Consider the following 27,181-nt stretch of genomic DNA (forward strand, 5'->3'; position numbering starts at 1 on the left):
GTTGCCGCGGAGCTCCGCGTTGCAGCGCGCTGCGGGCCGGGCTGGGGGCAGGTGGGCGCGTAGGGCTGCGCGGCTCGGGGAGGGGGAGGTGCGGAGTTTTGGGGGCGCGTGCCGAGCCGTAGAGCGTGCTCGTGGGGTGTTCCTTGCAGGAGCGTTGCATGCGTGCAGAGGTGTGGAATGCTTTGCACGTCCTTCGGGGGTATTGCATGCTTTGCAGGGCTGTTGCATACGTGCAGATGTGATGCATGCCTTGCAGGGGTGTTGCATACTTCGAGGATGTGGTGCAGTTCAGCTGCGCATCCCGGCACGCCGCACGCCTGCAAGGTGTTGCTTTTAGCAGCGCCGGTTGAAGCTCCCTCCGCAAACCCCTCCCCTCACTGCCGCTCTCCCCTTACAGGAGGACCCCCCCCCCCCATCCAGCAGCGCCGCGATGCTCCGCGCTCTCCGCCGAGGCTCGGCGCCGCGCCGTGCCTCCTCCCGGCCGTGCTCCGGCCCTTCCGCCCACCGCCCGCAGCCACGCGGCGACGAGGCCGAGCCCTCGGAGGGCGGCGAGCGCCGCGTGAACCCGCTGCACATCCAGATGCTGTCCCGTAACCTCCACGAGCAGATCTTCCGCGGGGCGAGCGTGCGGCACTCGGAGGCGGCCGTGCGGCGCAGCATCGAACACCTGCAGCGGCACGGCTTGTGGGGCCGGCACGGCCCGTCGCTGCCCGACGTGAGTTTGCGTTTGCCCCGCATGTACGGCGCCGACATCGACGAGCATTTCCGCCGCCTGGCGCAGAAGCAGAGCCTGCCCTACCTGGAGGCGGCCGAGGAACTGCTGCGCTGCCGCCTGCCCCCCGTTCCCCAGAGCTGGGCCGGGCAGCAGGGCTGGACGCGTTACGACCCCGACGGGCGGCCCCAGGCGGTGGAGTGCCCGCGGGAGCGCGCGTTGGTGCTGGACGTGGAGGTGTGCGTGGCCGCCGGGCAGTGCCCCACCATGGCCGTGGCGGTGTCCCCGCACGCGTGGTGAGCGAGCCGCGCTTTCCCCCCCTCCCTCCCGCCGCCCCCGGTGCGGTGCAGGGCGCTGACCGCGTGCCCCGCGCCGCAGGTACTCGTGGTGCAGCCGGCGCCTGCTGGAGCAGCGCTACTCGTGGGGCCCCCGCCTGGCGCTGCACGACCTCGTGCCCCTGGAGGGGACCGGCAGGCAGCAGGAGGGCGGCGAGAGGGTGGTGGTGGGGCACAACGTGGCTTTCGACCGCGCCTTCATCAAAGAGCAGTACCTCATCCAGGTGAGTGCACGTGGCTGTGCTGCTTCGGCTGCTTTGCTGCCGTGTGTTGCTCGGGGCTGTGCAGAAGCAGGTGCCGGGTGAGATGCACGGTGATGCTTCGTGCTGCGGCTTGCTGCCTGCATTACGGAGTAATAAAATGGTGTGGGTTGGAAGGGACCTTAAAGCCCACCGTCCTGCCGTGGGCTGGGTGTCCCCACCAGCTCAGGCTGCCCAGGGTCCCATCCAACCTGGCCTGGGGCACTCACAGCTCAGGGCAGCCTGTGTCTAGCACATTTCTCCCCAGCACAACCTGGGTTATGACTGCTGTCTCCCTGCAGGGCTCCCGGGTGCGTTTCCTGGATACCATGAGCATGCACATGGCCATCTCGGGGCTGACGGGCTTCCAGCGCAGCCTCTGGATGGCTGCCAAGCATGGCAAGAGGAAGGGGCTGCAGCAGGTCAAGCAGCACATCAAGAAGACACGCAGCAAAGCTGAGGGGCCGGCAGTGAGTATGAAGCTGAGCCCCAGCTGCTCCCTGCAGCTTAGGAGTGGCTCTGCTGCATGAATCGCTCCCAGTGGCTTCCAGAGAGAGTGGGCAGGGGATGGGATAAGATAGAATAGGATGGAATGGAAGGGGATGGGGTGAAAGGATCTCAATGGAATAGGATAGAATGGAATGGAATGGAATGGGTCAGAATGAAGTGAAATGGAGTGAGAAGAAATGGAGTAAGATAGGATGGAATGGAATGGGATGGGGTGGAACAGAACAGGATGGAATGGAATGGGATGGGATGGGGTGGAACAGAACAGGATGGAATGGAATGGGATGGGGTGGAAAAGGATACAGTGGAAAGGAGCAGGATAGGATGCAATGGAATGGAAGAGAATGGGATGGAAGAGGATGGAATAGAAAGCATGTTGGAATGGGGTGGAATTGGAGGGGATGCAATGGAATGGGATGAGGTGGAATGGACTTGAACTGGATGGGATGGAGTGGAATATGATAGAACAAAGTGGGATGGAGTAGGATGGACTGGATGAAAGTAGGATTGAATAGAATGGGATGGGATGGGATAGAATGGAATGGGATGGAATGACCATCCTTTAATCCTTTACCCACTGCTCCCTTGTCTGTGGGGCTGGGCTCTGCCTCTACTGTCTGCCTGCTGCAGGTCTCTTCGTGGGACTGGGTGCACGTCAGCAGCATCAACAACCTGGCAGATGTGCATGCACTATATGTGGGAGGAGAACCATTGCAGAAGGAGGCACGAGAGCTGTTTGTTAAGGGGACCATGGCTGATGTCAGAAATAACTTCCAGGTATGGGAGCGGTGCTTGGGATGGCAATGGGGCAAGAAACAGCTTTTGTTGGTGTTTTTTTTTTTTCCCCTTTGGTGCATGGCTGGTACTCATTGCAAAGGATTTGTGTGTATGGGGGAAGCTGTGCTGGACACTGTGGCTTCTCCCAGTGCTGGTGACATCACGCTGTGTTCCCAGGAGCTGATGTCGTACTGTGCCAGCGATGTCCGGGCCACCCATGAGGTGTTCCAGGAGCAGCTGCCGCTCTTCATGGAGAGGTGAGAGGGGCTAGAGGGGGCTGGGTGAAGTCATGAACGCAAGGCACGCTCACTTTGTGTGTAGGCTGGTGCTCGGAGGGAATATCCCCTCCATGAGGTGCCCAATTCCCAACCCCTGGCTTTGGGCTCCAGATGCCCCCACCCCGTGACGTTTGCTGGGATGCTGGAGATGGGGGTGTCCTACCTGCCAGTCAACAGCAACTGGAGGAGGTACCTGGATGATGCTCAGGGCACCTACGAGGAGCTCCAGAAGGAGATGAAAAAGTCCTTGATGAACTTGGCCAACGATGCCTGCCAGCTGCTGCACGAGGACAGGTATGGGGAGAGGCAAGGGACCAGGCTGAGCGCTGGTTGCAGGGGGAGAGCAACGGTGTGCCCACAGGTACAAGGAGGACCCTTGGCTCTGGGATCTGGAGTGGGACACGCAGGAGTTTAAACAGAAGAAACCCCCAAAGAGGAAGAAGGATCAGAAAATAAACAGCGAAGCCTCAGAGACGGGATCTGCTCAGGAGTGGCAGGAAGGTGAGCATGGAAGGATGCTGCAGTGTTTGCGGGACGATGGGCTGGAGGGATGCTCAGCCCCCTGTGCTGTCAGACCCCGGTCCCCCCAGTGAGGAGGAGGAGCTGAGAGCCCCCGAGAGCCACACCTGCCTGGAGCGCCTGAAGGAGACGGTCACACTGCAGCCCAAGAAGCTGCAGCACCTCCCAGGCCACCCGGGGTGAGTTGAGGACAGCGGGGCACCCAGTGCCTGCTCCCTGCTCCCTGACCCACGGCCGTGCCCCACAGCTGGTACCGCAAGTTGTGCCTGCGCCTGGAGGAGGAGGGCTGGGTGCCGGGGCCCAGCCTCATCAGCCTGCAGATGCGGGTGACCCCAAAGCTGATGCGCCTGGCCTGGGATGGCTTCCCCCTGCACTACTCGGAGAAGCACGGCTGGGGCTACCTGGTGCCGGGGCGGCAGGACAACCTGCCTGCAGCCTCCGCAGAGCTGGAGGGGCCTGTCTGCCCACACAGGTGAGGGAGCGCGGGGCATGGAGAGTCCATGGCTGGGACACGGAGCTCTGTAAGGGGCTCAGCTGCAGCATTTGGTGGTGCTCTGTGCCCTGGCAGGGCGATCGAGCGACTGTATCGGCAGCACTGCTTGCAGAGGGGCCAGGAGCAGCCTCCAGAAGAGGTCGGCGTGGAGGATGAGCTGATGGTGCTGGAGGGCAGCAGCATGTGGCAGAAGGTGCGTGGCTGTGGGGTCTGGGATGAGGGAATTACCCCATAATCAAGGCTCGGGATGGTTATTTGAGCTGCCCTGCTCTGTGCCGCAGGTGGAGGAGCTGAGCCAGATGGAGCTGGACATGGAGCGGCCAGGCAGGGCAGAGCAGAGCCAGATGCAGGTAAGCAGAGTTCCTTGTGGGATGCGGTGGTGAATCTGATCCCGTGTCCGTGGTCCCTCTGTGATGAGGGTTCCCAGCAGAGCAGAGGGACACTGTGCCCAGCATCACCTCACACTGCCACTTGCAGGATGAGGATGGGCTGCCAGAGCTGATGGAGGAGAGCAGCCAGCCCTCGTTCCACCACGGCAATGGCCCCTACAATGATGTCAATGTCCCTGGATGCTGGTTCTTCAAGCTGCCCCACAAGGCAAGTCAGAGCTATCCCTGCTCCCTCGTCCCATGGGGTGGTGGCAGAGGTGTTCCCAGCTGAGGTCGGAGGGTGTGTGGGGCTGCATTGTGTTGAGCCCTGGCATCTCCTTGCTGCTGAAGGACGGCAATGAGAACAATGTGGGGAGCCCCTTCGCCAAGGACTTCCTGCCCCGCATGGAGGACGGCACGCTGCGGGCTGCTGTGGGCCGCACACATGGGACCAGAGCCCTGGAGATCAACAAGATGGTGTCCTTTTGGAGGAACGCTCACAAGCGGGTCAGGTCAGCCTGGTGCCTCGAATCCCTGTGGCTGGGGCTGTGTTGTGCCCTGGGGGCTGCGCAGAGGGCACACTCTGTTGTTGTGTATCCTCACACCACGTCCCTCAGTTCCCAGGTGGTCGTGTGGCTGAAGAAGGGGGAGCTGCCCCGTGTGGTGACCAGGTACAGAGCGGGATGGCCGGGCTGGGGGAGCCCGTAGGGCCCGTGCTCACCCTGCACCCATGCAACAGGCACCCGGCCTACAGTGAGGAGGAGGACTACGGGGCCATCCTGCCACAGGTGGTGACTGCGGGCACCATCACCCGTCGGGCCGTGGAGCCCACGTGGCTGACAGCCAGCAATGCCCGGGTAGGGCTACGTGCAGGCCGTCGGGGGCCAGGCAGCGGGGCTTGGGCCGTGGGGTGCGGTGTAGCACGTGGGATGTGCTGAGCCGGGTGCCGTGTCCTGCAGGCTGACCGTGTGGGCAGCGAGCTGAAGGCCATGGTCCAGGTGCCGCCTGGCTACTCTCTGGTGGGTGCAGATGTGGACTCCCAGGAGCTGTGGATAGCGGCGGTCCTGGGCGAGGCTCACTTTGCCGGCATGCATGGTGAGCAAGGCTGTGTCTTTGGGCACCGCAGCCCCATTCCTGTGCGGTGTTTGACCCCTTCCTCCCTGCCGCAGGGTGCACGGCCTTTGGCTGGATGACCCTGCAGGGGAAGAAGAGCGATGGGACCGACCTGCATAGCAAGACGGCCGCCACGGTGGGCATCAGCCGGGAGCACGCCAAGATCTTCAACTATGGGCGCATCTACGGGGCCGGGCAGCCCTTTGCCGAGCGGCTGCTGATGCAGTTCAACCACCGGCTGACACAGCAGCAGGCACGTGAGAAGGCACAGCAGATGTACGCTGTCACCAAGGGCATCCGGAGGTGGGTACTGCCTGTGGGGTGAGTCCTGGCTGCTTCTTGGGCATGCGTTACCCTGAGCCGGGTGATGTTTTCTTCTAGGTTTCATCTCAGCGAGGAGGGCGAGTGGCTGGTGAAGGAGTTGGAGCTGGCTGTGGACAGAGCAGAAGATGGTACAGTGTCAGCCCAGGATGTGCAGAAGATCCAGAGAGAAGCCATGAGAAAGTGAGATGCTGTGACTCCTAGATGCACCCCAGTTTGGTCTGGGGGCTCCTCCAGTCTCTCCCAGCAGAATGCTGCAGGGATCATCTGACTGCCCCAGTCCCAAAGAGCGTGTTTAGGACCTGTCCCACACTTCAGCAAATCTTCCCTCTGCTCCCATAGGTCCCGAAGGAAGAAGAAGTGGGACGTGGTGGCTCACCGAATATGGGCTGGAGGCACTGAGTCCGAAATGTTCAACAAGCTGGAGAGCATCGCCCTGTCTGCCTCGCCGCAGACCCCGGTGCTGGGCTGTCATATCAGCAGGGCTCTGGAGCCTGCAGTGGCCAAAGGAGAGGTGAGAATGTGGTTCTGTGGTGCTGAGCTCCTCGCACTGCTTGTCTGAAATAGCAATCCCCAAATCCGGCCCTTCTTTGGGCGGGGAACCACACAGGCACGTGGAGCTGCAGACAAAACCCATTGGTGTTGGGTCCTGTGCCCCTTTTCTTTGTGTACCATCAAGGAAACCCAGCAACACTGCTTCACCAGCCCCCTCCCTTGTAACAGGAACTCCTTGGACGCTCTCCTAGCATTTCTCTGTATATCCTTCCCCAGTTTCTAACCAGCAGGGTGAACTGGGTGGTACAGAGCTCAGCTGTTGACTACCTGCACCTCATGCTGGTCTCCATGAAGTGGCTCTTCGAGGAGTACGACATAAACGGGCGCTTCTGCATCAGCATCCACGACGAGGTGCGCTACCTGGTGCAGGAGCAGGACCGCTACCGGGCAGCACTGGCCCTGCAGATCACCAACCTGCTCACACGGTGAGAGGTGGGGATGGGCATCTCCTGGGTGAGACAGGGTGATGGCAAAGGGAGGAGGGGAGGGTGACACAGGGCAGGTTTTCCCTGCTTAGAGGAGGCACGGCAGCTCTAGAGTGTAGCTCCTTTATTTGGGGCTCTGATGGCTGTGCGTGGAGCTAGCTTTGGCTTCCAGGGGTAATCTGTTGGCACGTCAGCAGCTCCATCCTTGCTGTGGAGAGGCTGTGAGTGCATCTCCTCCTGGGTTCGTGGCCATCATGTGGCAGCAGCCCTTGTTTAAGTGAGCTGTCGGGAATCAGGCTGGCTGCCCCTCTTCTCTCCCTGCTTTTGGGGCCGGCAGTGAGAGGCACAGTTCTGTGCCCCTTTAGCAGCAGCCCTGCTGCCTTCCTGGCCCGTGCCTGCTAGGTTAAGCTCAGCCTGGAGCCCTCCTGCCCTCACACGCCCAGGGATCCTTTGGCGCTGGCTCCAGCTCAGGCAGCTTTGTGAAATCCCCTTCCCAGTGCTTTATGGTATTTGGTTTATACAGGAGTTGGCCAAAGCAGAGCTATTTTCTCGCGGGCTGAGGTAAGGATACAGCAAACAGCCTTTCTGTGCCCAGGCAGCGTGCGCAGCAGGAGGAGACGCCCTGATGTTTGTGCCTTTATACCAGCTATTGCAGGCACAGGGCTTCCTGCTGGGAAAATCCAACATCTGCTCTGCGTGGGAGGATTAGCCAGAAGTGAAGGGCTGGGTTGGTCCTTTCTTCCTAGGAGGCTGAACGTACTGTTACTCTGTTCCTCCCACATCCACTTTGGCAATCCTTGACCCTCCTGCTACCCAGTAGTTACAAAGCACTTTGTCTTCCAGCCGCTGATTGACATGGGTGCAAAGTAATCTGCAACAGCGGCTGCCCAATGTTTTGTGAAGCTGCCTTTGTTCCAGCCCAACCTGCGGCTGATCAAAGCCACTGCACGCAGGAATGGGAGGACTGGCTGAGCGTGAGAGAAGTTAGCGGGTTTGCTGTAACTTTTAAGCAGTAGCTGGTTTCTTCCTTCCAAAAAAAGGGGCGCACAGTTCTCTCCCTGGCAGAGGAGAGGTGGTGTTTGCAGTGAAAGAAAGGTCGTGGCAAGGAGTTTTCAGTTTAAGGCACTCCCTCTGGTTTTCTTTTCTTTCTAATGGGGTGCTGCCTTCAGGGTTCTGCTCCTCAGGCTGTGTAACATCTTGTGTGCTGCAGAGCTGAGTGTGATGTGTAGCACTGCCCTGCTTGGTCTCTTGTGCTTCCAGGTGCATGTTTGCATACAAGCTGGGTCTCCAGGATCTGCCGCAGTCTGTGGCTTTCTTCAGTGCTGTGGACATTGACCGGTGCTTAAGGAAGGAGGTGACCATGAACTGTGTGACTCCATCAAATCCAACTGGCATGGAGAAGAAATATGGCATTCCTCAAGGTAAGCAGAGGCTGTTTGAGCTGCATCCCCTGTAACAGTGAGCCCCTCCTCTGATGGAAGTGGAGCTCCACCATTGAAGGTGCCTCGCAAACCCTATAGCCTGCCCTGCCTCAGCAGCCTCACAGTACTGCAGGCACACACTCACCTGCTTCCAGCTTCTCTGTCCTCTCCTTTCTCACCGTTTGAACAGTTTGTGCTGCTGCTGCCAAATATTTCTGCTAAAGAAATCAGGGCCTGGCTCTGTCACCCCACACAAGTTGGCTTTGTGCCTCTCAGACAAGAGATGAGCTTTCCTGTAGTCTTTTAAATACAGCCCAAGATTGAATTGTTTTCTCTGAAATGAGGTACCTCTATAGGCTTGTATGTTTTGCCCTCCAGGCCCAGCCATTCCCAGCTTTCAGTATTTTTCCTCCTCTCCCCCTCAGCTCAGCACAGCTGTGTTCAGGGAGCTGCCCACACTGCAGGTTTCAGCCTTAGCACTGCTGTGTTCTCCCCCACCAATCCCAAGGCTTACACTTGTTCCTATCTGTACTCAGCATAACCTTCTAACTGCTGCAAACAAACATTTAATTGTTGGCTGGGAGCTGCCTTAAATAGCACCTTGTCAATACACAGCAATGTTTTGGCAGTTAAGAACCTCACTGAACAACATCAGACACTTCACCCTTAGGCAACCTTTATTAAGAGTTTTACAGGCAAAGCGCGCCTGTGGAAAAAATACCTGTTGGGGCAATAACAAAGCAAATTAAACAAGTGCAGTGCATCAGGGTCAGCAGAAGCATAATGCAGCCCATGCTGCTGGCTCTCCAGAGGAAGCTGTCACCTGTCTCCTCAGGACGTATGCACAGCAGCAAGCTTCAAGGGAGAACAGTCCTTGTTTCCAGCTTCCTCCAGGTGCTGATTTTTGCACTCCCAGCACTGCACAAAACAGAAGCTTGAATAAAATTAAGGCTTCTTGCCCCAGACTTGCTACATGCTCTGTACCAAAAGCAAAGAGTGGCTGTTACTTTCTTACTCTGAAGCTGTACAGTCTTTAAGCATACTGCAGAACAGAAGGAACTGATTGCCCCATTGTCTTCTAGGAGAAGCACTGGATATATATCAGATAATTGAAATAACCAAAGGATCACTGGAGAAGAAGTGATAACGTGAGAGTGTCAGAATGTGCAAGTTATCCAGAGAGCCCACAGGAACCTGGCTGTCCTTTCAGAAGCACATACATGGCAGGGACCGATTCTGGTTGCGTCACTTCCTTCTCTTGGTAAGAAAAGGATGTTCCTGAGGAAGATTTTCATAGCAGCACATTTGAATGGCAGAACATGCATATTTGAATGAGCAGCAGCCAGCTTTAAAACCTGAGACACCTGATAGAGTCACTGCTTGCACACCCATGGGGATGAAGAAAGAAGTCTTGAGTATTTGGCAGGAGAGACAGTCAATTATCTCTGTACGCGCAGTTCTCCAAGACCAAGGTGAGGCTGCCACAGCACAGGCACTATGGGAGGAGGTGGCAGCAGTTGCAACCACACATTTTATTTTTTTCGCCTTCTTTTCTTTTGGGGTTCCTGGTTTTCATCTGGCTGCTCTCCTCTGCTGGACTGGAGAGAAATAGAGAGTTAAGAGTACTGAGTGTGAATGTTTGTGTGAGTAGTCCAATGAACGCTTACTTCAAGAAATCAGATGTACAGAACAGGACTTAGCACTCTCTTCTGAGCAAAAATGACCTGAAATCTGGGACTCCTCTCACCCCCTGAAGCTTTCCCCAAGCACCCCATTAATTCATGATGCAACTCAGAGCTCAGGTTACGAATGGCACAAGACAGGGAGTGCTTGTGCAGTGCTGGATTTCAGCTTGGTGATTACACTCAGGGAAATATGGACAGAAGCACCAATAAACACTTGGACAATCAGCAAGGAAAAGCAGTCTGTTTTTCATCCAGCACAGGTTGTGCTGCCTTCTCCAGCACTGTCTGCTAAAGGATACCAGACAGTTGGTCCTCAGAGGTAATGGTGACAGACCTCTGCTTGCTGACACAAACACCAGGGCCTTAAACAGTCTCAGTCCTCCAAAACAAGAGACAGAGGCAACTGGTACACAGACATAAAGATCATTAAAGGTGAAGGATGAAGGACTGTACCACAGGGGACTTCAGTCCTGTTCACTCACTCTTGTCAGCTTAACATTAAAGTAAGGATTAACCCAGGTGAGACAAACTCTCCTAAAGTTACATTTAGCTAAATAGCAGACACACATACCTGGCAGCACAAGAGCGGAAACCCATCAGTAACAGTATGTAAATGAGTTCTCACCTGGTTGTTGTCTGGTTCATTTTCAGCATCTTCCGTGTTGTGCTCTTGCAGCACGCTGTCTAACATGGATGCATTGATGCGGAAGTCCCGGGAGGTGCTGAGCTTCATATATTGCATCAAGTTCACCTGCAGCAACCAAAGTGAAACCGGTGGCAGGGGGCAGAGCATCATGGCATGAGAAAAGAGCTTGGAGAAGAGACCTTATTGCAGCCTTTCAGTACTTGAAAGGGAACTAACAGGCAGGAGGAGGAATGACTTTTTACACAGTTCAGTAGTGAAAGAACAAGGGGAAATAGCTTTAAGCTAAAAGAGGGGAGACTGAGGTTAGATGTTAGGAAGAGGGTTTTTTTTTTTTTTTTTTTTTTTTTTTTTACTCAGAGGGTGGTGAGGCACTGGAACTGGGTTTCTCAGAGAGGTTGTGGAGACTACATCCTTAGAGACATTCAAAGCCAGGTTGGATGGGGCCCTGGTCAGCCTGATTGGGTGGTGGCAATCCTGCGTACAGCAGGGGATTGGAACTACATGATCTTCGAAGTCCCCTCCAACCTAAGCCATTCTATAACCTTAATTTCCTATTCTGTCTAGTCCTCTGCACTGCACTAGGACAAAGTCATCACAATAATGATGTAAGAATGAAGCAAGAAGTAGGTAAAAAAAAAAGCACCTATCCCTATGAAATCCAGTAGCCTATTCTCTTCACAGAGCCAAATGCTTGCCAGCTACATTCTGACTCATAATACCTCATGGTAACATCTATGAATGTACATCTCTCTCCCATTTAAGAGCTGTGCTAGGGAGAGCAGGGGGAGAAAAGCTGGAATTAGGAGCTTACATTTATGCTCACTCAGTACTACCAATGCCACCTGCTGTCACCATGAAAGCAGCAATCTGGTAGTGGTGGGTGAGGAGCAAAGGCTGAAAGAGAGGTAAGGCCCCTACATTTTCCTAATCTGAGCAGCAATCTGATCTTGTTTTTTCAAGGTGAAACAGCAGTAGCTTTCCACCATGCCATGATAATTACCATTCCATCAAGTTCAGATCACAGAAGACCTCTGCTTTATATTACCTTTGATTTCTTGGAAAGGTGGATAAGGAACTTCTCATATTGCTCTATAGCAAAAATCAGGTTTGGGATTGGCTTGGTCTCCCGAAGCACTTTCGCCTGAAATGTGGAAAACAGGACAAGAGTCAGATTTGAAGTAAACAACCTTAAGAATCCCTTGTACAGTCATCAGCAACAAGTATCCCAACTATGGCACAATGCAGCACCTGTATTTGTATCAGCAGCTTAGATTCCCCCACAATCCAAAGATGGTGTAGCATGACACAGAAACCACAGTCGTTCCCTGTTTTAGAAACCTATCTTCAGTAGCCTGCCCCACTGAGTCTTGCCAGCCTAGTTTTGTTACTGAGTTTAAAAGGCCTCCTAGAATGGTTCTGCAGCAAGGCTCTTCCAAGTATTGTAGTTATACATTCCACAGCCCTGATATGTCTGACAGCCCGAGAAAAACCTGTCTCTGCAAAGGCCCTCCAAGCCTATGTTTGACAGGCAATGAGCTGTCATTTCATAGCTTACTCCAAATATAAAATAACCAGGTGATAAAAACAAATCAGACTTTACACCTTTGTTTTATTCCTGTGAGCTTTTAGCTTGCGTTTAGTAAAGTTTTTTATTTGTTCCATTGTTCTGAAACTTTTCTCTGAAGTTCAGGTTGAAAAAATTAGATTTTTTACTTAGAGGCCCAAATGCCAGTGTGTCACTGGTGATGTCTAAGAAGCCACCAGATAAAATGAGCCTTGAGGTATGGATCTCAAGATTTCAAGCCGCCCATGTCCTAATAGACTTTAGTCAATCTCACCATGACTGTGGAGACTGCAGCAGTTTCATCTTCTTTCTTCTTCTTTTTCTTCTCTTCTGCAAAGCTTAAACTCTCACTATGGATGTTCTGAAGAAGGAAACCAAGGGATAGGGTAAGCAGGGAAGAAAGACCAGCTAAGTCTTTCTCCACAGAAATCTTTGCTCTGGCCAGCTAACACATCAACTTCATCCAAAAAACCCACATGAACATAAGGGGGTGGGATTAAAAAAAAAAAAGAGAAAAAAGAAAAAAAAGAGTTCCCTAAACATTCTTCCTCTCCTGCTCTAATAGAAGTCAACATGCTTGTTCCCAATGGTACTGAAATATCTTAAGCTATAGCCATGTCAAGAAGATTAGTACTCTTAAGAGGTGCCCATGCACTGCACCTGATTCACCACTCAGCATCAGATAGACTTAAGTGTGATTTTGCCACAGTTAATTTATGTCTTACCTGTACATAAGTAATGAATGAGTAACACTGTGGGGTCAAATGGGAACCTGAGAGCTTCACCTGTAAAGAAGCAGAGAGGCTGGGATTACTCCCAGCTCAAGGCAATGAGCCATGTCCTGCAGTGATTTGCTCACACTCACCAGCTTTTCTAGCCTTCCTGGAACTGTATTTGAGGTGCTGCGGCAAGCTTGGATATACTGCAAAGAAAACAGGAGTGAGTCTCCTCTAGATGCACTGTTCCCATCCTGTAACTTGTGTTTCCAAGCAAGGGCTCAAAGCAGCTCACCCAGTTACCACTGACCAATTAAGAAAGGAGGAGTGCTGAGAAAGCATGAGGAGATCCCCATGTTCAGAGCTCCCATGTCCTGATCTCCTGTCCCCACTGCCCCAGAACCAATGCTTCAAGCCTTGGGTGGAAAGGGCAGGACTGCTGAGCACAAGAACACTGCTGACACTGTTCATTGTGGCACATAGTTGCACACTGAAGAATTTAAAAGAGGCACTGGAACCACTCAAAGCCAAACACACCCAAAGTCAGCTTGAGAAAAGCTTTTCTTTATCTCCTCTGGTGTAGCTGCCGCTACTGTAGAAAGGTCACAAAAATGAGCACATGAAAGGCAGCAGAAAAAAGACTCGACTCATACAAGAGATCAACAGCCCAGTCCTAAGTGTAGCTGCTGCCAGGGGTCACTGTGAGCTTGCTGTAGCAGATGTGGAAAAAGTTATTAGATCCCAGCTATTCCACTGCCAGCAGAGCTTCACTCACATGCTTGATGAGGGAGGTGAGGATTGTGTATGTCTTGCTGAGGCTTCTCAGCAGTGAGTCCACACAGCTCCCTGCAGGAAGTGCTGTCTGCACCAGCTCATGAAAAACTGTCAGCAGAGTTCCCAGCTGCAGAATCACACCTTTCTCCAGAGCCTGGGTTTGGTTTGATGCCTGAGTCGAGTCTTCTAGAAGAAAGAGATGAATACCACATGAATGTACATCTAATGAGCTCAGTTACACAGGTGGGAGACACAAAAGACCATCTTTTGTCAGGTGTGCATAGCAACAGCATGGCACAGGGAAAATAGTCACTGGAGGAGTTCTGTGACAACTCACTGCCTTACACTGTTGACGTGGAACCAGTTCAAGGGAGAGCTTATCCTACCCTCAAATGACACCACCTTAAAATCCCAAAATATTATTTTGCTCATTATCTTTACCTATCTTTGACAAAGGTGTAACAGTAAGAGGGGGCCGCTTCTATTACCTGATGTGTCTGATCCCAGAATGGTAAGCCTCTTGATAAGCCAATCCACCTCTTCAAGGACCTTATCTGCCTGCCCCAGAACCAGCAGCTAAAACAGAAACAGCAGTAACAAAACAAGTTGTTGGAGGAGTTTGGCACAACGGGAATCTATAAGCCACTTGTACAAGAGTAGCTGCTTGTTTCATACACAGTTTTGACTCACACAGACAGTAGGGGCTGCAGTCTTCACATTCACTATGGCAAAATGGGACCGACTCTCTATTTCTACATCCTGGTGGAGGGAGAGAAAAATTCTGGTGAGCAAAACTTCAGCTGCTGTCACACGTTTTGCTCCAGAGATGAAATCAGTTCTGCTGTGACAGCACTAAGTGATGCAAGTTAAGCTGCTGTGGACTCTGCATCTTACTTGATCTATGTCTCCCAGGCAAGCATGGATATCTTGTGCAAGTTCACGCAGCAGACTGACAGGACTCTTGTACAGAACATGGAGACTAAAAAGCAAAGTCAGCAAACCCTTACAACAAGAGAGATCCTCTGTGGGGAAGAGAAAACAAAACAGGGTGTTACTAGTTGCAGAATTCCCTTTGCTATTCAGGAACATCAGACACCCAGTGAGGTAAAGCCTCAGATTCAGTATGGGTTTGACAGTCTACACTCCCAGAAGTGATACATGGTAGATGAAAATTCTAATCAAAATCCTTTAGTTACAAGAATGGGCATTGCATATAGTATTACAAGGGGGAATACAGCAAACTAGAGCCCCGAGCTCATAGCAAAATGGTGACCAGAAGCAATAACAGTATGAACAAGATACATCAAGAATAATGTTTTTGCAGTGTATAAATACAAAACTGAGCAAGAGATCTGAATAACAAGAGTAAAAAGCCAAGTGGTCTCTCTTTTGTTAGTATTTATAGAGATGGAGTTTCTTTCCTAATAGCCATGCTAATAACTGCAGTCATGGCAATCTGCCACCAAATGGGACCTGAATGTACCTGAACTATCTGCAACAAAGAGGTGAGAACAGGACAGATGCAACAGCAGAGCATTCAAGAGTCCACTATCAGTTGTGACACATCACATCTGAACATACCCCTCAAAGCTTACATACCTAAAGCATTTTCTTTGCAAATTTTGACTGTCCAAGTAAGGAATTGAAGGAACTGCATAAGGGGAGAAGAGATATGGCTTTGAAACTGAATTCAAAGCACAGAATTAATCAAAAACAAAATAAAACAAACCCACATCATTCAAGATAATGAATCACACACAGCAAAGACAGACCTGCAGAATCCCCTTCAGGCAAAAGGGCATTCAGCCATACTCTAATGTTCTGCAAAGAACACTTAACCTACAAACAATTGAAAAGCTGAGAGCCAGTACACAGCAATGCTACATGTTCCCTTGGACGAAGTAACAGCTCCATTTAATCTAAGTTAAGTGATGACACCAGACTTCTGGCACACTTTTAGTGCAGTCTCTAGTCTGTAAAATTGAGGCACCTTTAGTCTTTACTTTTGCAAATGCCTCCTGCATGGAATGAGCTAGGCACTGAGCCAGTCCATTCTGAAGAACTGTATTTGGACTGGTCGCAGATCTGCTGGCCTATTTTGGCTTTATTCCCATGCGGAAACACCACCACATCCAGGCTCTACTAGGAGTCCCTGCTCAGGAGAACAAATGGTTCAGATTCCAGATGCCCAAAAGTAACATCAGAATATGCAGGAGGGGGTGTGGGAAGGCAACTTGTTCTTCACTGTTCTTGCAGGCATTTGACAAGATAATGCTTGACAACTTATCAAAACTGTAATTTTAACATGGTCTAGTCTGCAAGAGAAGGCAGAACACACACACATACATGTCAAAGCTCTCAGATATCAATCCCATCTGCTAATGTTCTTTCCACACCTCTGGTTACTACACACACCCCCACACCCTGAGAAGGCTGTGAATTACCTGCTGAGAGCCTGGGTCCAGGAGTTTGGACAAAGTGGAGAGAATTGTGATGAGTAACTGCGTTTCCTTGGAATTGAAGTCATCTTCAGAGCTACTGAGCTGGTTCACCAGAGACCTCTGATCATGGAAAGGAAGGACAGAGTCCGTAAGTATGCATGCTTCTTGCAGGGCCATATTAAGATGCAAACAGCCAGAAGCTTCAGCAAATAAGGGAATTGGAAACATTCAGGAATGATAGAATATTAAAAAAAGAAGACTCTTTTTCAGAACATGTGCTTTTCTTTGTTATGAGTGCTCACACAGAGGACCACATTCAATTCAGTCAAGTATGTTTTATGCAGCATTACGGGACCCTACAGCTCTCTAATCTATATGTACGTTTTAATACTGCTCTGCATACTGCCCCAAATAAGTTTTCCCTAAGGATCAAAAACTTCTCTGAACAGCCAGTGAGTCAGAGCATCAGAGTTGCTACTGCACGCTTTATTCTGCGGTCAAGAAATAGAGAACTAACAGCATTTGCTGCCAGAATTACCAGTGCTTTGGAACATTTGCAGCACACAGTGGTACTTACCTGAAACTGTCGGATCTGGAAGGCAGCTTTCTCTGTGACATTAATATCCGCTTCTTCTGCGTCACCATCAGTAATATCTGGCAGAGACAGAGAGGTGCAGAAGAGAGCTAAATGCCAAGAACAGAACACAGGATTTATTTCCAAAACTGGGAAGAACTGCAACTGCTCACTGCTAGGGAAGGAATACAGACTGCAAAACCTTAGTGAACTCAAAAATATGTTGGAGGCAGATCTCAAACAGAAGAGGACAGTTGGCCTATATCTGACTCCAACCATCCTCTCTGCTGACAGACTAAGAACAGGTAAACATATCTCTGGAACTAGCTTCTGGGATGAAAATGCATGGCTGCTAAGCCCTTCTTACTACTGAGGGATAAAGACTGGACCCCTCTAGCTATTTATGGATAAAGAACACGCATAGGCTAGAACACAAAGGCTAGCAACCAGAACAGAATGACACCACATGCCTACCCAGGGCCTGTAGAAAGTGGGGGATCCTCGCAGTGTACAGCTGCTGCATGGTGTTGAAGATCCGCAGCAAGCCTTCCAAGCACAGCAGGGAAATGCTTTTGCCCTTCTTCTTCCCAGACTCTTCAACAGCAGTGGGAATTGAAGTGTACCTCCAAAGCAGAACCCTGTGGGATGGGAGGAGTCAAAGTCACAATGCACAGTGCAAGAGCCAGAAAGAAGGCTAATCACTCACTCTACTCTTAGGTTCATATTTTTAATATAACTAAATAGAAGTTCTTTTTCCTTTAAGAAAGAAGAGGGAAAAGAGATTCACTTGTAAGAAGAATGGTTTGATGTGAGCAAAATATCTATTGCTTTCTTTCCACACAGCTAAATAACTTAATCCTTCCCACATGCCAAAAGGAACTTCCAATTCCATTTCAACTCCATCTTTATGGACTCATTTCTTTCACAGTTTTCTTTCTATCTCAGAGACTACCCAGACACTGACCACTGGCATCAAATCTGTCAATGACAAAAAGAGCTCATCTCTTGGCAGTTTGAATTTGTTAAATGTCAGCAGTTTTTATATGGCTCTGTATAAATAAAATCAGAGAGGTATAGTCAGGCAAAGCAAAGGGAACAGCTTTGAAGAAAGTAAAATTGATTGGTTCAAAGACGACACTTATTTGCAGGTAAACATTTTTTTCCTGCTCCCCTATGTATGTTTCTTCCCTTTCTTGTTCCTTCTCCTTTCTTCTCATTAGCTCTCTGCTGCATAGGTGATCTTATTCTATTTCGATGTCCAATCATGCAAACATGTACCTTGCATATGGTCCTAATGACTGCAACTAAAATAATTTCTGATCCCCCAAACGCATCGCTACTTTTTAGAGCTGATACCTTCATGTTCCAGTGACTCACCGTGTGATTTTGCAGAGGTTCTGAAACATCTTCTCAGGGTTTTGTCCATCCGGGCCATCAGTTTGTCCCATCTCCTCCAGCTGCTGCACCTTCTGTAGCGCCACGCTGACAGCATAGCGCAAGAACTCCGTGCTGGAGCGCAGAACTGCCAGGCTCTCCTCGTGGCTTTGGGCATTGTCCCTGAAGAATCAAGAGCATTGTCAGGAAATTGAGGATGCACTGAAAAAGCACACGGATGGCTTATCAGCACTTCATCTCTTCACACCAGAGTTCAAATCACACGCAACATGCTACAAAAACAACTCCCTCCACATCTAGTGCTTGCTTTCAGTTTGCCAATTCAAAATCTAAATATGCATTTACATAAGAAACCACCAGCTAAATCCAAGGTGGAAAAGACCCTTTGAGGACAGAGTTCACCAGCACTTCCAGATACACTAACAGGCATGGTTCAAATTGATCTCCGGCCCTGTTTTGGAGAAGACTGGAGCTCAAACACTGGTATTTGCTGATTAAGAATGGCCCATGACTGGAAGAACAGAAATTCTCCAAAATATTACAAGTCATAAGCAAGGTCTGGGAAAGCTTTGTCAGTACCATGAGTTTCACAGCCTGGACTATAATGCTGCTCACACAGTAGATGATGTTATCAGGCACGCATTGTACAGAAATTAAAACGTCTGTACTGTGTATACAGTGCAGAAGACCAGTCAGCACGCAGACACCACAAAAGCAGCTTGTGAGTAGGCCTTAACGCTACTCCAGCTGTGACAGCTCCACTCACCTGAACAGAGCTGTGAGCAGCGTAGACACAAAACCCATAGAGAGGAAGCTCCGTGCAATTTTGTTGCCCAAGGTGGATTTGTTCTTTCCAGCTTTCTCCTTCAAGATTTCTGAGAGCTTGTTGTAACATGTAAACAGGCCTAGGACATCTTCAAATTTGTTCTTACTGCAGTAAAGTAGTAGAAAGCATTAGTAGAGAAACTCTAGTCTTTGAGTTCCTAATTTGAAGTTTCAGTTGCTCAACTACACTCTGACACTTTTTTAAAATAAAACCTCCTTGACCTGCCCTTCTGCAAAATGTTATCTCACACCTCCCACAGCACATGGCATTCAAAAGAAAGATGCTCCCAAGGTTCTGTTCATGTCTGTGTCACAAGGCACGTACATTCAGAAAGCATCATTCTAACTTTGTGTTGGGACTGTTATCCTGAGCTTGCAAGGAAACTGTGTCTTGCACTCTGAAGAGCAAGTCACAGCACAGAAGCGCTTCTAGTGCTAGAGGGTAAGATTAAATGTTTTACCTGAAATTCCCTGTGTTGAAATTGTACTCAATCAAGACCTCACAAATTCCCATCACCTGGATGGCATAGATGTTATTCTTTACACCAACACCAGAAGATGGAGAAAAATCTGCTGATTTATCCTAAGAGGTGAAGGAAATAAGTGAACAAAATCCTTTCAAAACCTGATGAGAACTCAGTGTCTTCTTCCACTGAGTCAAACTGAAAATCTGATTTACCAGTTCAAAGTCTTCCAGCTCACTCTTGATCATCCGTCGCGTGACAGATTCTAGCATTTCTTCAAAGTGTTGCTCAAATCCCACATCCTCCTCCTCCTCCTCCTCTTCAGCTCCTTTGCTGAGATGCACAGTGCTCTTATACCAGGCTAAACAGTGCTGGATGCAGCAGAGCAGATGGGCCTGAAGGAAGCAGCCAAGTCACATTCAGCCTTCTAGACAGAGGTCACTGGCAGATGAGGACAGGCTGTTCAACATCACAGGACAGACTGCCACAGTGATGTAGAGAGCCATAGATGCCTTCAAAGGTTCACGTCAGTTTTGAGAATATGCTTAATTCCCCAAAGAAGCTAACTGTAATCCTACACACAGCTATCTGTTTCTAGTTTCAGACAATGCTGTCTGCAGGAACTGGCCTATACAAGATGCACAGGTTTATCTTCCACTGCCCCTGCAACCCATCTACTCTAACTGCTGAAGGAGACAGAAAGGGAATTTCCAAAAGGGCCCTCATTCTAGATGAAGTGCATGCTCCCTTCTCTGGATGTGCTACTGGAGCACTGCATGGAAGTCTCCTTAGGGAAAAACAGAAGAGTGAATTGGATTTTGTTCCCTTGGAAATTCTGTGAATTGAGATCTCATCTGCAACATTATCAAAAGAGCAAGATCAAGGTCGGACTCTTCCCTTCACTACACACAGTGTACAATTATTTCATGTGGAATTACGTTCAAAGAGGAAAAGTAACAGGGTGAGCTCAACAGAGGATAACAAAACTATGGTATCAGTGCATTTTTCACACAGGTACCCCAAACCACTTTGATAGTGGAGCTCTAATATATAGCCTCAGACGAGTAACATGCCCAGCTCTATGTCATTAAAAGAATTGCTCCAAGCTAGAAGAGGATGAAGAAGCACAAGATATTCAGCTCATGTAGCAGCACAATTCCTATGAAACAGAAGATCTTGTGATTGTGGCCACCCAATATAGCTCTTACCAGTGGTTCTTGCAAAAAGATTTGATCTCCTTGAGCCATTATACATCCCTCAAGTTTCAGTGGAGGCAGGAGGTCTGGCTGGGGCAAGTAGTATTGCTTTATCTGACACAAAAAACAAGGAATAAAAATAACCAGTTCCTTAGTAACTGAGCCTCTTGAGTTGTTTGAATACAGAACACAGTCATCTTTGTGCTCAATCCTACAAAGGAAAAACTAGCACCATGATAATGGGACCATATATGTAACTCGGCCACACCATCTGCTCTATTAGTAATTAAAATTCTTTCTTTAGGTGCTCATGTGCCTCTCAGCCAGAAGGCCAGGTCACTGCACCAAAACAAACCTATCTGATCACTAGTGCTGTTTCAATGTGCAACATCACTTGTTTCACCTGCAGTGTTATCCATCCTTTATACAGTGAAGAAAATTAACAGTTCCTGTTGCCCAGCCCCCATACTGAATGCTTGGCCCTGGTACGATGCAACCTCCTGGCTTAAGGACACAGGCAGCAATGGAGGCTACACTTGGAGCAAAACAAATCTGTAAAGGATCATGCTGGCCATCTGGCTCAGCACATGAAGGAGATATGCTCCAAGTATACTGATATAGGATTCAAATCAAATAGGAGAAGTTTTACATAATCATGATATAATATGTCTGCACCAAATTCCCATTAACTGCCCTCTGCTACTCCAAAGCTGCCTAGGCTCTGTTCTTGTTCTCTTCCCAGACCCTATACTGACATGGGAAAGTTAGAATTAGTCAGCATGAACTTCGGATGATTAAAGTGAAGAAAATTACTTGTTGCAAAGAAAGCACAGCCTGTCCAATGTATTGAGAAAATGTGATTGTGTCGTTGCCATGAGCAACGCTGTTGGTAGATGAGTTAATCCTTCCAGATCCTACAAGGATTTGGGTATTCTCCCTATAGGAAGAAAGTAATAATAATTACACGGCCTCCCATACATCCCCAAGGATAACTGTTGTGGACTGCTAAGGAACAAGGAACACACAAAGCACTTCTCTAGGCACTGCTTCTGAGATGCAGCAAGAAGTATCAAGGCTTGAAAAAGGTTCCAAGGGATCTTTTCTCTTCCATCAGTTTCTAGACATTTACCTAGTCAGCGCTCCCAACATAGCAGGGAATCAAACAGCTCTGTGTACCACAGCATTTACTCATCTTTCAAGTGTGTGGCAGAACTATTTTCCTAATATTTAACCTAAATGCTTGCTATACTGGTCTCTGTGTGAAATTCTTAGTGTTTCTGCAGCCATGTCACGGAGTAGTACCTTACCTGGAACAAAAGAGTTCCCATTATAGAGCTGGCCAGCTGGGAGTTCCTGCGTAGGACATCATAAAAACCCTGAAGACAGGAAGGAAGGACAACTTGGCTTACATGAGAAAAAAAAAAAAATGAACCATATGCATAACAAGTTCGCATCACAAGACGATAACGACCTTTGGCACTGCAAGTAGCTATGAGCAAGAAACAATGTGCTCAGTGTAAAACCCCATACCTGGCAAAGCATAGGCTTCACAGAAAGAAGGTATGAATCAGAATGAGCGTGAATTTCCTTGCAGGAGCTCTCTCACAAGCTGTATCTCCCTAGCAGCAGTGGCATTGAGCCCAGAGTGACTTTCACTGCTATTTAACACCAGCACTAGATCCAACTTCAAACTGTGAAATCCTGCTTCAAAGGCCAAACAAGTCAGTGGGGAAACTGCAGGAGGCAAAAATCCTTCCGAATGAAACATGTCAGTGGATGGATAAGGCAAGTTCAAGTCCCCAAATTTGCAGCTCACCAAAGGTCAGTCCAACCAAGTCAAGAAGGAAACAAAATTTCTCTGATCTAAACAGTGTTCCTTTCCTCAGGCTAGTATCCCACAGTTAGCTCTGGAGCCAAGACATGCACCCACAAATCACTCTTTATATTAGGCCTTTCTAAGAACCTAGAATCTAAGAGACATTAGTAGAAAACTACAAAAGGAGGGGAGAAAGGATAGATCCCTGATGAAACTTCAAGGAAGTTTCCTCATATTCTCCAGTCAGGACTTTCTTTGGAGCCCATTCACATTCAGCAACACTGTTTCTATCCAGCACCTATAACACTGCTCTATACTGCGCATCAAACACATTTCCCATTTCCGAGGCAACACCACAGGAAGAGAGACACCGACACATTTTAACTCTTAAGCAATGCACCAGACAAGGAAAATATATTGACACGTCTTAGGGCCTACAGTGGTCCAAAATAAAACGAAGCAGAAGGGCTGCAAGAAATGTTATAGCTCCTAGGATAAGCATGTATCCCACAAACATAACTGAGATAATCCATGGCTTTCCACAACGTGATCATTATTTACCTGGGACTACAGTAGAACCAGACTACAAAACTGCTGCTAGCTGTTTAACAGGAAGCTGAACAACCATGTTTACCTCATATAACATGAGTCGGACATCTGCTTGCTGGCTCAGACATCGCCTCAGGCTGCCCAGGATTTCAAGGCAGAAGGCCTCATTAGCTGCAGAATTATAGCAGGCATGAACATCTGCCTGGACCTGAGAGGGAATATTAGTCAAATTATACTGGTTGCAGTTCTCAAGTATCACAGAACCGAAGCAAGGTGATAAGGGGCCTGACCTCTAAACAACCACTGAGAAAGTCCTTAGCATGCTGCCAGGCTCTGTATCATCACCACAGAGCAGTGTGAATGCTCCACAGAACACTGGTACTATAAGATATAACGACTATCTTCAATTTGCATATTGCATTTCCAAAAGCTCTGCTTCCAGGATTAACCCTTTCCCAAGATATATCTCCATTCTGGGGAAAAACACACCACTCTGAGTTGTTTCAAACTGTGTACTGAAAGGAGACTGTTTCACATGTCTGCACTGGAGGCTGTAGAACAGCACTTACCTGAGTGGCACCAATGGCCTGGCTGCACTGGGAAGAAGTCAAGCTGCCCAGAATCTTAAAATTTCTTAACAGAAGCAAAAAACCAGCAACTGCAGCTTTACGAGCATCAAGCTGCCTGTGAGTCAGTGAGAGAAAAGAGAAACATGAGGAAAAAAGGAAGCAAGAAGTTCAAAAGGAAATACAAGAACAACTCAGTAATGAAAAACCGTTCACAAAAACAGTGTGATTGGGCCCAGTGGCACTCCCCAAGAGAGCAACTCAGCCCCAAGCAGTTAAGAGTTTGGTAGTTTGCTGGGAACTCCTTTGGTCTACAATCACAACATTCCGTTTCTTTTTCTGCCCTCACAATGCTCAAACTGAAGGAGAGCCCCAGATCAAGACTCAAGCATTAAACACCCCTTGAAAACCTAAATGGGAGCATCTCCCAGAGCTCTTCCCAGAGCTGCACGGTTCCTTACAAAAAGCTGGTGTTTTGCTTTGCTCACTGAAATCCCAGATCTTTCCCAAAGACCAAGTTCCTTGCCTTAAATAACTGTGCTCAATTATGAATTCTGTTTTCATAATCAGACAGCCATCGCCCCACAAAACTCAGTCTGTGATCACAGCATTATGAAGACAGCAGGATGTATTGCTCAAAGCATTACCAAGACAACAAGCCTGTTTCTCTGCCGTTTTGTAAGAGATCAGAATGCTGAGATGCCACCTTCCCCCCGAGTCAGCAGCTCCGTCTAAACTCTCTGCGGCATCTGGAGGCACTCAGTTGTGTAGAGTATTAGGATTGGTTTTAATTCTGCATTCTTATTTGGAGTTCCCAACAGCTTTCTGAATTTCCAAACACTACTCATCTGGAGGTTGGGATTTTGTCTCAGTGGGTACAGCCGTACTGTATTACAGTCTCAGGCCGAAGGGATAGATATCACTATCAAGATATGGGAAGAATATAGTAAGAAGACACTTAGCCAAAGCACACAAAAAGTTTTTCTGCTCCAAAAAAATGCAAATGAGTTGCAGAAATCTCTTCAAAGAATCCCCTCTCCAGCTTACCTGGAAAAGATAGCTTTCTGGAGAACAAGTATCAGGGAGTCCCTCACCGACATGCTGACTTTGAGCAGGGGCTGGAAAGGAACACATACTTTGGAGAGAAAAACACTATGGCATGCCAAACCCTTGGGGCCTATGAGCTCATCTTCCTCAGGTCCATCTGGCCCTTCATTTTTAATACTGTCGTCAGTACAGCAGGGAAACCAAAATATTTTAAAATAATGTAAAATTAAACCTGAAGAGCTGTAGCAGCAGGATACTTTGGCAGGCTAGTGAGAACAAAGGGCAAGGATTTGGGAAAGAACTACCATCCCCAGAGTGGACTAAGCAGGTAGAAGTTGAACTCCAGGGCAATACCTCAGCTCAGGTAAAGAGAAATACTGACATGGAGCTTAGACAGAGAAAAATCAACACTGACAGCTAAAGCTGTTCAGCTGAACACCATATACTGAGTTTTCCACAATGTAGCATCTGGGCATCTTCCAGATGAAAGGTCAGCACAGAGCAGATCCGGCACCATTCCAGACCACACCATATGGTTTAGTTTTGTTTTTTTTTGCTAGAAGGCATATGCAAACCAAGCTTGAAGAACAGTTCTATGCCACACTGAACAACATACAGCAGAGTATTAAGGCTTATTTTACAAGAAGGATTATTAGGTCATGCATATAATTGTGGCCTAGAGCTATCACTGAAACCAGGCTAACAAGGATACTTACGAAGAAATGAAAAGCCTTACCTGTACTGCCCGGAGGAGCCCTTGCACTGTGTCAATGGGCAAAAAGGACAAATTGTCAAAGGTCTCTGTGACTCTGGAGGATGAGTTCTGAAGCACAAGAGGAGCAGACACAACAATATTGGACAGCAAGTCTGAAAAAAATAAAATAAAAGGAGCAGCTGCTGTCAAGTGGCTAGAAAAGTCTTTATTATGGAAGAGAGCAAAATATTTCTGTAGGGTTATAACAGGATGAGCATCAACAAGCTGAGTTCTACTGCAGGCATGAAGTGCAGCACACTCACAACCCAGCTGCAGGGCCTCGCCCCACCAGAGGGCACTGAGGTATAAGAGAAGAGGATTCGGCATAGGCATCCCTGCAGCCCCAGGGACTCCCAAGCACCTACCCGAGGATGACGAGGAAGGTAAGGCTAGAAACTGACAGCTACTGATTTCTGTGCGTCAGTTATTCCATGGCAACTGCCTGGAAACATTTTTCACTTGCGACAAATGCAAGGTGATTTGAGGCAGCTGACACCTCAATAAAAAGAAGGAACAACTGATTGTCTTGGCTTCAAGTCACTTCTGTAGGAGCTGAGGTTCTGTATGTGAGAAGTCACATACAGAAGTGTCAACAGAGCTGTACACATTTCTCTCTTTACTTTTACCTATGAAGTGGCTGACAGGAGATGCTGCTTTTGTGAGGACTCTGTTCAGAACTTGCTCAAGAATATCGCTTCTGATGGGCTCATGGACCTGAAATGAGAAAGAGCAATAAAATTAAAACCTACATAAGTTTAAGATATTCCTGTGTATCAGAGCACAGGTCCTGTCCAGTGCAGTGCAAAGCCAAATCCAAATTTACCCCTTCAGTGAAGATTCTGTTTCAATCTCACTTCTACCACATTTTCTTTGTGCCTCTGAATTTCTCTACTTCCTATGCAGTTTCCCTTGTATAATATGGATTACACAAGTATCATAGCAGATAGAATAGATTAGGGTTGGGTCATTATGAAGATGATCTCTTCCTGCTGGACAAAGGCAAAACAGAGACTAAATCTTGTATTGTTTGTACATTACTCATGTGGATACCGCTGGCAAGGATTTGATACCATTTACAAAGAGAAAAGGAGAATAGTCTTGCCCAGACAAAAAGCTCTCCAAACCATACACTACCTTAAATGTTTCCAGCAGGATACTCGCTCCCAGTTTGCAAGCCTGCTGCGCTGGCATTTTTGAAAGGCCCAAATTGGTCTCAGCAGCTTTCCCTCCAAAGGACTTTTTTGGTTCATATGATTCCATTAGGCTGAAGCCAAGATCTACCAGTCCCTGAGTAACATGGTCCCAGCCAAACGCACTGAGGAAAACATTAAACAGACCAGGAAAGAAGCAGCTTAGTCACAGGAAATGTTTAGATTAGACCAGTCTATAGTAAAATCTTCCACAGTCATTCCAGATTCAAAACAACACTGAGAGATGCTTGTTCGCACCAGGGAAATAGCCATCCCTCTGAAACTCGTGGTTGTCTTTAAGCTGAGGGGCAGGTGCTCAGCCCTTGTGTTTTGCATTCTTGGTTCTCCAACCACCAGACTTCCGATCCAGTCCACACATTTCCTTCTTATGGGGAATGGTTTGCACTCAGATCTCACCCACAAGTGACCCTGAGCTGCAGTCTAAAGGTATAGATTCTACCGATTCTGGGTCATCAAGTCAGAACAGGAATACCTTACATCAAACTAAATGACAGATCACAGAGCTATCCTGCAGGATGTTTAAAGGACTAACCACACAGGGAAAGCAAACAGTGAATGAAGCTATCACTCATGCCTTGATCAGAACATAAACTACAGCAAGCAGTGTGACTCATACCTTCATCTTCTTTCCTGCTAGGAAACAGACATGGTTCTGATCAGTTCAGTCCTCTGTAACATCATATGCCAAGATTTGGGGTGGAGGGGCAGATTTATATATCTATCTTTTTGCTTCTTTAAATTCACCAGTATAAAACTGTGATAGAAACTTTGGATTTTAATTTTTAACACTGTTCACTGCTGGCAACAGGTCAGCAGTGATCTTGTGATCCCAGAGAACTCTAGCAAGGCTGAAACACTCCCCCTTCCAAAGTCCACTGAGTACTCTGCAGCATGT

General features: G+C 48.7%; 2 protein-coding genes across 4 annotated transcripts in view; one reads left to right on the plus strand and one right to left on the minus strand.

The window, feature by feature from the left end:
• Window positions 1-9,973, plus strand: POLG (DNA polymerase gamma, catalytic subunit). Of its 2 annotated transcripts, XM_031587731.2 has the most exons (23): window positions 1-51; window positions 398-1,008; window positions 1,091-1,271; window positions 1,589-1,756; window positions 2,424-2,570; window positions 2,748-2,827; window positions 2,960-3,142; window positions 3,210-3,349; window positions 3,423-3,546; window positions 3,615-3,839; window positions 3,936-4,053; window positions 4,142-4,210; window positions 4,338-4,457; window positions 4,580-4,740; window positions 4,846-4,899; window positions 4,968-5,085; window positions 5,188-5,323; window positions 5,398-5,644; window positions 5,723-5,845; window positions 6,005-6,176; window positions 6,434-6,642; window positions 7,903-8,063; window positions 9,146-9,973. In XM_031587731.2, exons 2-23 carry the CDS (start codon window positions 431-433, stop codon window positions 9,205-9,207), a joined length of 3,576 nt encoding a protein of 1,191 aa, XP_031443591.2. In that variant the 5' UTR covers window positions 1-51; window positions 398-430; the 3' UTR covers window positions 9,208-9,973. The 2 variants fall into 2 exon arrangements, with proteins under 2 accessions (XP_031443591.2, XP_090005134.1); XM_090149008.1 differs by lacking the exon at window positions 9,146-9,973 and having other exon boundaries at window positions 6,434-6,649; window positions 7,903-8,039.
• Window positions 9,526-27,181, minus strand: part of FANCI (FA complementation group I) — a 23,177-nt gene continuing 5,521 nt past the window's right edge. Inside the window, exons 12-37 of one of the 2 annotated variants that reach the window (XM_090149007.1) lie at window positions 26,210-26,390; window positions 25,702-25,789; window positions 25,058-25,188; window positions 24,322-24,392; window positions 23,278-23,392; window positions 22,794-22,916; window positions 21,651-21,719; window positions 20,356-20,457; window positions 19,363-19,542; window positions 19,145-19,266; window positions 18,625-18,789; window positions 17,841-18,020; window positions 16,938-17,101; window positions 16,467-16,543; window positions 15,893-16,009; window positions 15,048-15,099; window positions 14,343-14,470; window positions 14,139-14,207; window positions 13,937-14,024; window positions 13,450-13,631; window positions 12,824-12,880; window positions 12,684-12,743; window positions 12,233-12,319; window positions 11,440-11,535; window positions 10,374-10,499; window positions 9,526-9,661 (exon numbers count right to left, since the gene is read on the minus strand). In XM_090149007.1, the coding sequence (XP_090005133.1) occupies window positions 9,596-9,661; window positions 10,374-10,499; window positions 11,440-11,535; window positions 12,233-12,319; window positions 12,684-12,743; window positions 12,824-12,880; window positions 13,450-13,631; window positions 13,937-14,024; window positions 14,139-14,207; window positions 14,343-14,470; window positions 15,048-15,099; window positions 15,893-16,009; window positions 16,467-16,543; window positions 16,938-17,101; window positions 17,841-18,020; window positions 18,625-18,789; window positions 19,145-19,266; window positions 19,363-19,542; window positions 20,356-20,457; window positions 21,651-21,719; window positions 22,794-22,916; window positions 23,278-23,392; window positions 24,322-24,392; window positions 25,058-25,188; window positions 25,702-25,789; window positions 26,210-26,390 (2,896 nt within the window). In that variant the 3' untranslated portion in view covers window positions 9,526-9,595. Of the gene's footprint in view, window positions 9,662-10,373; window positions 10,500-11,439; window positions 11,536-12,232; window positions 12,320-12,683; window positions 12,744-12,823; window positions 12,881-13,449; window positions 13,635-13,936; window positions 14,025-14,138; window positions 14,208-14,342; window positions 14,471-15,047; window positions 15,100-15,892; window positions 16,010-16,466; window positions 16,544-16,937; window positions 17,102-17,840; window positions 18,021-18,624; window positions 18,790-19,144; window positions 19,267-19,362; window positions 19,543-20,355; window positions 20,458-21,650; window positions 21,720-22,793; window positions 22,917-23,277; window positions 23,393-24,321; window positions 24,393-25,057; window positions 25,189-25,701; window positions 25,790-26,209; window positions 26,391-27,181 lie in introns of both variants that reach the window. The other variant, XM_031587730.2, reaches the window with a different exon arrangement.

This window comes from Phasianus colchicus, chromosome 12 (assembly GCF_987193195.1).
Source record: "Phasianus colchicus chromosome 12, bPhaCol1.hap1.1, whole genome shotgun sequence".
In the NCBI taxonomy this organism is placed as follows: Eukaryota; Metazoa; Chordata; class Aves; order Galliformes; family Phasianidae; genus Phasianus; species Phasianus colchicus.

Excerpts from the sequence above, each read along its gene's own strand:
- POLG (XM_031587731.2), top strand. The coding sequence starts at position 431 with ATGCTCCGCGCTCTCCGCCGAGGCTCGGCGCCGCGCCGTGCCTCCTCC. Across the intron at positions 4,054-4,141 it reads GCAGCAGCATGTGGCAGAAG|GTGGAGGAGCTGAGCCAGAT; the intron begins GTGCGTGGCTGT and ends TCTGTGCCGCAG. Across the intron at positions 5,645-5,722 it reads GTCACCAAGGGCATCCGGAG|GTTTCATCTCAGCGAGGAGG; the intron begins GTGGGTACTGCC and ends GTTTTCTTCTAG.